Below are 10,201 nucleotides of genomic sequence, written 5' to 3' on the forward strand. Positions count from 1 at the left end.
CAAAAAATTAAGTTAGTCCAAGTAAATCAATATTGATTTCAAAAGTGGTAGGCAAAGGGATTCAATTCCTCTGAGTCTGTTCATTTGCGTTTTCCTGAAATTATTTGCCCTGCTTATGATTTATGAGATCTTTAGATAAACATGATAGTTGGCTGAGTGCATTGCACTTAATTGTTGCCACAGCCACAGATGTAAAGAGGCTTGTAAGAAAAATGTTCTCACAGTGAGCTTCCTTATTTGAAGCAGGACTCAATTCTTGGTTAAGAGCTATGGCATTTGAGCTAGTTAAACACGTATCTCTCTCCCATTCCATAGGGAATGAGCTGGGCTGTCCTTCCTCCCCACATTCACCTGCACTTCGTTAGAGAGCAGTGTTCACATGCCACACCACAAGATCCCCACAATGACATAACTCCATTCAGAGACTGGCGTGACTGGGCTGGGTCTCCCCACCCCCCTTCAGCTCTTGTATCACTCAGAATCTGGCAGCCAGTTCCGTCCTGACAGAGTTTACAGCATATATTGGTGGATTCTTGTCCACAGTGCATCTGCTTTAAGAATTAACGAAAGCAGTGTCAAGACAGTAAGGTAAGTGCTGTTTTAACTGTCGCACTGGGGATGCTAACTGTTTGGGACAGCGTTTTTTGTAACAGGAACAGGAAAAATTCCAGAGCAATTTTGCCAATTGCTATTCAACAGCAAATCCACAGTTTTGAGCATTTAGTTTCACATTTTGTTTAATGTTTTCCATGATTTATAGATTTGAGATTTTACACAGTACATGCTGTATTGCTTGGCAAGGGAAGTTATAAAAAGTTTCAAGGTTAGAATGAGAAAATACTTAAAGTAGACACAGTGAAAAAATATAGAAATTAATATGTTTGTTATGTATGCTAATTAGTTATATATGTTAGTATTGGACCCTAATACTGGAGCAAAGAAAAGTCATTTTAATCAGCATTCAAAATATCTTTTAATAAGCATATTGTGACAGTTTGTTATAATTTACAATAAACATTCTATGTTATAAAACATGAGCTAAAAGATTTAGAAACTCTTATGGATTATTTATTTCTGTTTTGTTAATTTAAAAAATTTGTTTCTTGGATATATGCCTTAAGGAACAAGTTGTTAAATTCTGGGAAATGATTTCGTTTTTGAAAACAGCATTTTCTCTATAGCCACAGGTATTTGAAAAAACTGAGGGAAGTACAGTGTGATTTTGCCTCATAGTGGAGTCATTATATGGTTACAAACTCTCATTCAATTCAGCATCCTTGTTTTTACTTTGCCAAAAAATATGGAAGCATTTTTCATTACTATTTAATACTCACATTATAGTTACCATAAATATTTTGGTGTATTGTAAATTTAAAATAGCTTATTAATAAAGCAAGACAAATCTTTACAGTATTTACATTCTATAACTTATAAATAACTCTGGGAATATGTCATCACGTTCTTTTTAGTGCTATGCAATTATTATTATGGCCAAGTTCTGTCAGCAAAATTAAATGCCCCCATTACAATCTTAGAGAGTAATTTACTGAGAATATGGCTACTTGTTACATTATGTCAGCAATCAAACTATTTCTAACAACAGTTTTATAATGTTCCATCTGATCTGAAATAAAGTGCCTTATAATTTCAAGTTAAAACAAATAAAAGACATTTTCAGTTTCTAACCCCAAAGATCTTGCTTATCCCAAACTACCTTGATCCAAAAGCTTGTAATCATACTTTCATAGGAAGATATAATATTCTCAGTTATCTATTAGAATGTAGATCTTTCTTCACATTAATGATTTATCTCCCAGGGCTACCAACTTCGCCTCAGCCACAACTGTTCACTCTATAAAAGTCTAACTTCTATATTCTAATTTTCCCATATCTAAATTGCTGCACCTAAGACATTGAAATGTACTTTTTTGAACCTCACCTTAGAAACGTGTTTCTATAAAAAGATAACTGTTACACATTATTTTAAATTCATATTCTCAATTGAATAATTTACTAGATAGTTCTAATGCCAGTATTAAATCCAAACTTTAAAAACATCCCACCTGTCTCCCACCTCCATTCTGGGAGGCCACTAAAAGCCGGATATGCAAACCATGGCATCTTCGATTTTGGCATGAAGAAAGTAGAGAACTTGTGAGTAATTGAGAGAGACTATAACTCTAATTGAAAACTTGGAAAATACTATCTTTCTCTACCTGTTGAATCTCTTTCCAGAAAGAGAAACCCTTAGAATGTGTGACATTTTCCTGATAAACATTAGTAATTATTAAATATTACTAATATTTTGTTTAGTAAATAGCTAATTTATGAAATATTAGTTTCAGAACACAGTTTTGCAATGTGCTTTAAAAAATGTAGAATGTTAAGCACAACATGAACTAGTATGCATGCACACCAGCACCAAGAATTCTGTTCTCCTTCCTGAGAACCAACAATAACCAGACACTTTTAAAGGAATGTGCCTTCCATTTCCCTCCCACATACAAGCAAATCTTCAGGTTGCCCATATTCCCGTAAGGATCTTCTTGATGAGTCATTTTAATGATGTCGAATGATAGGGTAGAGTATACAGTTAAAAACTGTTTTCTCATTCTCGTTTTTTGAGAGATGATCTGAAGCAGTAGTCTAATTCGGTGGTCAATGAACACCACCCAGAAACCTCTTACAGGAAGGCATTTTATTAAGGAAGAGCCTGAAGAGATTGACGGGAACAATTAGGCCTGGCTCTCCCAGAAGGGGGCGCACGTGTACGCAATCTAACCTGAAACCTGCTCACTCTATAGTTGTAAACATACACCTTTGTCCTCATACCTAAATAAAAATTTAAAAGACGCCATTAGATGCACTAAAAATAGCTATCAAATAACAAAATGCACATTTTCCAATGCATTTAATGTTGCAAATTGAATGTCTTTTTCTTCATAGTATATACTTTTTAAATTAATAAATGTTTCATCTATTTTTAGGATTCAAACCATTTGCCAAAAATGAGTCTAAGTGCATTTACTCTCTTCCTGGCATTGATTGGTGGTACCAGTGGCCAGTACTATGATTATGATTTCCCCCTGTCAATTTACGGGCAATCATCACCAAACTGTGCACCAGAATGTAACTGCCCTGAAAGCTACCCAAGTGCCATGTACTGTGATGAGCTGAAATTGAAAAGTGTACCAATGGTGCCTCCAGGAATCAAGTATCTTTACCTTAGGAATAACCAGATTGACCACATTGATGAAAAGGCCTTTGAGAATGTAACTGATCTGCAGTGGCTCATTCTAGATCACAACCTTCTAGAAAACTCCAAGATAAAAGGGAGAGTTTTCTCTAAATTGAAACAACTGAAGAAGCTGCATATAAACCACAACAACCTGACAGAGTCTGTGGGCCCACTTCCCAAATCTCTGGAGGATCTGCAGCTTACTCATAACAAGATCACAAAGCTGGGCTCTTTTGAAGGATTGGTAAACCTGACCTTCATCCATCTCCAACACAATCGGCTGAAAGAAGATGCTGTTTCAGCTGCTTTTAAAGGTCTTAAATCACTCGAATACCTTGACTTGAGCTTCAATCAGATAGCCAGACTGCCTTCTGGTCTCCCTGTCTCTCTTCTAACTCTCTACTTAGACAACAATAAGATTAGCAACATCCCTGACGAGTATTTCAAGCGTTTTAATGCATTGCAGTATCTGCGCTTATCTCACAATGAACTGGCTGATAGTGGAATACCTGGAAATTCTTTCAATGTGTCATCCCTGGTTGAGCTGGATCTGTCCTATAACAAGCTTAAAAACATACCAACTGTCAATGAAAACCTTGAAAACTATTACCTGGAGGTCAATCAACTTGAGAGTAAGTAAAAAGCTGTTCCTGTGTTTGATGTGTCCTCAAGTGTTTCAATACCTGAGCTGCACAACACAGATACTGCATCTGACTCCATTAAAAAATAAAATGTTGGCTGGGCGCGGTTGCTCATGCCTGTAATCCCAACATTTTGGGAGGCCGAAGTGGGCGGATCACCAGGTCAGGAGTTGAGACCAGCCTGGCCAATACGATGAAACCCCATCTCTACCAAAAATACAAAAATTAGCCAGGCGTGGTGGCACACTCCTGTAATCCCAGCTACTCGGGAGGCTGAGCCAGGAGAGTTGCTTGAACCCGGGAGATGGAGGTTGCAGTGAGCCGAGATCGTGCCACTGCACTCAAGTTTGGGCTTGAGTGAGAGAGCAAGACTCTGTCTTGGAAAAAAAAATGTCAACAAAATATCCCGCTACTTCAAACAAAGAATAATTCTAGCTCAATCATGTATACAATGTCCAGCCTTTCTTTGGTGTATCCAGATAAGGAACAATTAAGGTCACAGAATTTAATATGTAAGTCTTCAAACTAAAAATTCTGGGCCAATTCATCCTGCTGTGTTACCTCCTCCTATCTATCTCTTATTATTTTCTCCTTTATGGCTTAGATTTGTGTCCTACATTTATGTTTTGACAAGATCTAGATGAGGGAGGAAGAAATGAATTCAAAAGTGGCACAGTTGGCGAACTCCATAGCCACAAAGAAGCCCATATAGTCCCTCCCTCCCTCCCTTCCTTCCTTCCTTCCTTCTTTTTCCTTTCTTCTTCTTTTTTTTTTTTTGACAGGGTCTCACTCTGTCGCCCAGACTGGAGTGCGGTGCTGCAGTCTCGGCTCATTGCAACCTCCACCCCTCAGGCTCAGGCAATCCTCCCGTCTCAGGCCACCACCACCACCACGAGGCTAATTTTTGTATTTTAAGTAGAGGCGGGGTTTCACCATGTTAACCAGGCTGTTCTCAAACTCCTGACCTCAACTGATCCATCCGCCTTGGCCTCCCAAAGTACTGGGATTACAGGCATGAGCCACTGTGCCTGGCCCCATGTGGTGTCATGGTCTTCCGTGACATCAACTACTTCGGACTCAACATGTTACTCTGCTGTCATGATCATCATCTGCCTCTGTTATCTCTGTTATGGTGTGTGGCCGTCACAGTGCTCTGGAGGAATGTGAAGAAGATTAAGGAGAGATTCTAACATATTTATTTATTTATTTATTTATTTATTTATTTATTTATTTTTAGAAAAAAATAGTATTACAGAGCTTTTCTTTCGTAGGTACAATCCTGCCCCTCATTTGGTATTTCCACACTTTCTCTTTCCCCTCTCTTTATTTTTCATTTATCTTCTGGATGAAGTTTGACCTGATGCATTTGGACTGTTTATGCACTTATCTGGTCTTCAGGGACATTCTTCAACTTAAGCAGTATAGATTCCAATGGGAAATTGAAATCCACCATTTCCCACCAGGATAACTCTGCCATTAATCTTTGGCAGAGCTTGGCAGAAGAGAAAAACCATGATTCACTGATAAGGCTTTCTAAATGAAAAAATCAAGCAGGAAACACTGATTCACATATAAAGTAATAATGTCTGCAAAATAATCTATTGAATTTGAATATCTCTACATGATGAAAATTGGTTTTCTGGCCATGCTGAATAAAGGTATTGCTGTCAGAAAATATTACAATATTTTTTATGCATATGATATTTGTTAATTCTGCCAGTTTCATATAACCCCTAGTAGGGTTAAACGTTTTCATAAAGAAGACCATGCTCACCAACTCTGAAGTTTCACATGTTCTTTGTTGTTTCTGAAAAGCAGCCAAGGTAAGGGTTGGTGCTGTTTGACTGTCACACTATACACAGTCAGGATAACACAGCTAAACCCCTCTTGTTGTTTCCAGTGGAAAATTCACTGTGTGGCCATATATGATTCCTCATTTTAAATGTGTGGTTGGGAGGAAGGATACTCTCTGACAGACCAAAATGCTAAAGGAATTTACGATGCTTGAGGGATGAAGGAATACATTAGATTTGGTGGGTAGAGATCATTCGCAAGAGCAGGGCTACTTCTTTCTCTGAAACAAAGAAGGATACAGATGCAGGCACATTTGAAGGTATACATTGTATGAGTAAAGGATGGGAGAGCTGGTGTGGAAGATGGGAAGAGAGGTCTATGGGAGAAAGGCCAATGGCCTGTCAGTGCCAAACTGAGATAGAAACCACAGTGCCCAGTACATAGTGGTCATTTGAAAAGGTAACATAATAGTTTCCTTTCTTTCCTCCTTATCGTTGTACATTTGGGCAGGTATTCTCGTTGTCTTTTCATGTGTCACCTCAGTTTAGGTTATTTTGCCAGATAATAATCATCTATATCAACATTTCACATTCACTTAATACAGAAAGTTCCCCTTAATGTTTTTTTCTAATAATAGGGAATATATAGCCAAAACAAACTGTTTTCTGTTTCAAACTTGCAACTCTAAGCATTAGCCCAATCAGAGATCTTCCGAATGTAGAGTAATTTGGAAAGACAGCAAAATCAAAAGGATATTAGTCATTATTTAGGACATACTGTGTACTAGTATTGTGTGAAGTGCTCTACACACCTTAATTTAATCTTCATGCAACACGGTAAGATAGACGTGTTATTTCTAACAAGATCAGATAAGTGTTCCAGTGTTGCCCACCTGGGTAAGTGGCAGAGGTAGAATTCCAAGATGGGACTATTCCCATCTTCTTTCCATTTTTCCTCACTTTCTCAAATGTTGGTACCATAGAAAAATCCCTGGAATTGACTGATGAGTTATTTTAAAAAACATGTGTGTTTGGGGTTCCACTGAAGTCTTTGTTAACTAGAGTTTGAAAATGAAAACAAGATAAAGGACTTGAAAATGTTGATCTAAAATAGACATAGGCAAACATAGTTTCTGTGTATACACAGGTCAGCCAATTCAGTAACACTCTTGGTTTCTGTTACAAAGTAAGTCATTGTTTCATTTGTGGCAGCTTTTTGACCATGGACAAAAATAAACAAACAAAAACATGGGTTCAGATGGTGGACATGCCATGATTAGGTTTTTGCCTTAGAATTTTGATCATTGTTATGGTGTGTGATTGCTGGAATGATTTGGTTTTTGTCTTGGAATTTTTATCATAGTCATGGTGTGTGGTTGCTAAAAAATTCTTTATAGATCATCTAGTTAACCCTTCTTATTTTTAGATGCAAAACCAAAGAGTACTTATATTGAGATTGTTCATACAACAACAGGATCCATTTATATTTCTTCAGGTTAGACTATTTCAAAAAAGTTGTTAGATAATATGACACACTTACTGAATGCCTTTTTAAAAACAACTTCTAGTAATAAAATAAGTTCTGCTATTTAAAATATTCCACTGAATATCTTGATCTACCATGATTACTCTTTACTAAATGTTGCTGTGCCATTTTGGTAGCCTGAAATATGACTTTAATGATTGCAAATTCAAATATATACTATATTATGACTTTTCTAAATGGGAAGAGGTCCTATTTTATAATATATTAAACATAAACTATTTTTATTGTTTTGAGCCAGTGTACTGAAAAATGATGAATGTTTTCTATTCTTTAATTTTTAGAGTTTGACGTAAAGAGCTTCTGCAAGATCCTGGGGCCATTATCCTACTCCAAGATCAAGCATTTGCGTTTGGATGGCAATCGCATCTCAGAAACCAGTCTTCCACCGGATATGTATGAATGTCTACGTGTTGCAAACGAAATCACTCTTAATTAATATCTGTATCCTGGAACAATATTTTATGATTATGTTTTTCTGTGTGTCAGTTTTCATAGTATCCCTATTTTATTACTGTTTATTACTTCCATGAATTTTAAAATCTGAGGGAAATGTTTTGTAAACATTTTTTTTTTTAAAGAAAAGATGAAAGGCAGGCCTATTTCATCACAAGAACACACACATATACATGAATAGACATCAAACTCAATGCTTTATTTGTAAATTTAGTGTTTATTTCTACTGTCAAATGATGTGCAAAGCCTTTTACTGGTTGCATGGAAATCAGCCAAGTTTTATAATCCTTAAATCTTAATGTGCCCCAAAGCCTGGATTAAATACATATGGATGTTTACTATCTTGCACCAAATTATCTTGATACATTCAAATTTGTCTTGTTAAAAAATAGGTGGTAGATTTTGAGGCCAAGAATATTGCAAAATACATGAAGCCTCATGCACTTAAAGAAATATTTTTAGTATAAGAATTTGCATACTTACCTAGTGAAACTTTTCTAGAATTATTTTTCACTCTAAGTCATGTATGTTTCTCTTTGATTATTTGCATGTTATGTTTAATAAGCTACTAGCAAAATAAAACATAGCAAATGGCATCACTGTGTTTGACTTCTTGTGAAATTTCTATATTTTGTATGTAAAATACCTAAAACAGTAGATTAGAAATCAAAAGATATCTCTGGCCTGCAATATTTTACTGATGTGAACATAGGATTTCCCACTAAATAATTTGTCTACTTCTAGCATTCACTTACAAAGAATTCTTAAAAACACCTATAATAGGTACTTAGATTTCACAACTTACTTAGATATTTGTCGTTATTTGCATTCCTGGTGTTTTTACTGATTCATATGCAATGGTAGTCTATTAGATAAGAAGCTGCTGTGTGATCTCAGCACTCACTCCTTGGTTGTCAAGAAATGGTGGATAACTCACAGGATTAAAAATGTTGAATGAATATAAAATTTTCTGAAATAGATATTTAAAAAATCATTTTAGCTTGAAGCCAATATGTCTGGATCATAGGTTTTGAGTTTATAATCCAGTAATAACAGCTTTCAGCTTTCTATGAGTATATACAGTTCTATACAATGATAAATACTATGCATATAATTTATAAAAATAACTTCTGTTTTACCTAGTTAACAATAAAGCCTATGTTTGCAGCCAAATGTTATGCAGAAAAAGGTCTACTCATCCCATACCAGTGTATATATAGGCAAATATGTGTCTAATACAAATAAAATGTGTCTCTAAGGCATAAAATGTTTTAACACACCACTTTTAGTGAACTCTATCTTATGGTACAGTGGCCTTTCATCAAAGGATCATAATTGAGACTGAGTTGACTGGCAGATGTGTGTGATGGATATTACATTAGGTGCAATGTGTATTTTTGATTTTCATGAGTTTTCTACATTAAGGTAAATTCCTTAGAGTGTGATAGCAGCCTCAGTTTATTTGTTGGTTTAAACTTAAAATCTACTTTTTCTCGATAAAACTATAATGTAGATGAATTGAAAATAAATTTTCTTTTCCCTGTCTACAAAAGTCACTATCAAGCCTTGGAAACCTATTCTCAAATAGGGGGTAGATAATGTGCCATAAATTCTCTTTTAGAAAGAATGTGATGGAATTGAATGAGCTTTGTCTCTATACTACTTAGGGGAAACATCTCAGCTGACAGTCTGTCTGCATCTTTAAAAGCCTTTGATTTCTCTCTATCCAAAGTCCTATGTTATTCTCATGCCTAAAAAGCAAAACTATGACTTTTAAAACAGCAGTTCCCTTTGTAGTTAATGTTGGTTGACAAAGACCAAGTTAAGCACATAGTGACACTTTGTTGTAGAAGCATCTGGAAAAGGAATATATCCTGTTTAGGAACAACTCCTCTTTTTAGAGGGAAGACTTCATCTTTTCAGGGCAAAGCTGGAGAAGAGAAGATTCCCACTTGCTCCTTCACTCACTGGGCAACCCTCGTGAGGTGCTGAGGGAAGAAAATCTGGCGAAATTTTTATCAGGTTTCTCCTCATCTCTCCATCTCCACCCTATTTAGGGTAGTGGTTTTCAAAATGGTAAGTGTATAACCAGCCTGCAAGGGTGTATTTCTACATCCAGGTTACCGGACATGCCCCAGATATGCAGATGTAATGAATTGTGCAACATAGGATTTTGCATTTTTAAAGTGCATCCACGGGTGATTCTTATGCCAGTGCTCAGTGTTGCATATTTTTCAAAACACCGACTTAGTGTGATACTATGATTAAGTTACTGAAATCACAAATAATTAAAAAGCAGAAAAGTACTCTTTCCTAGGGAGGCAGAATAGAAAGTAGCTTGCTTTTCACAGCATATCTATCTATCATCTATCTATCTATCATCTATCTATCTATCATCTATTTATCTATCTATCTATGAGAATAAATATTATTTTTTCTATATTCTAACTAATATAAGCTCTCTAGCGCTCTACTTCTTCATCCATAAGCAAGGAATGCAGATACTGCTTTCATTAAGATAGCATGAGAC

At 36.0% G+C, this 10,201-nt stretch overlaps 1 protein-coding gene across 1 annotated transcript; it reads left to right on the forward strand.

The window, feature by feature from the left end:
* Window positions 1-468: 468 nt before the first annotated feature.
* LUM (lumican) lies at window positions 469-8,953 on the forward strand. The gene is made up of 3 exons (XM_003259650.4): window positions 469-588; window positions 2,988-3,870; window positions 7,500-8,953. Exons 2-3 carry the CDS (start codon window positions 3,009-3,011, stop codon window positions 7,652-7,654), a joined length of 1,017 nt encoding a protein of 338 aa, XP_003259698.1. The 5' UTR covers window positions 469-588; window positions 2,988-3,008; the 3' UTR covers window positions 7,655-8,953.
* Window positions 8,954-10,201: the final 1,248 nt, after the last annotated feature.

The sequence above is a fragment of the Nomascus leucogenys genome, chromosome 10, assembly GCF_006542625.1.
Source record: "Nomascus leucogenys isolate Asia chromosome 10, Asia_NLE_v1, whole genome shotgun sequence".
Lineage (NCBI taxonomy): Eukaryota > Metazoa > Chordata > Mammalia > Primates > Hylobatidae > Nomascus > Nomascus leucogenys.

Excerpts from the sequence above, each read along its gene's own strand:
- LUM (XM_003259650.4), top strand. The coding sequence starts at position 3,009 with ATGAGTCTAAGTGCATTTACTCTCTTCCTGGCATTGATTGGTGGTACC. Across the intron at positions 3,871-7,499 it reads GGAGGTCAATCAACTTGAGA|AGTTTGACGTAAAGAGCTTC; the intron begins GTAAGTAAAAAG and ends TTTAATTTTTAG.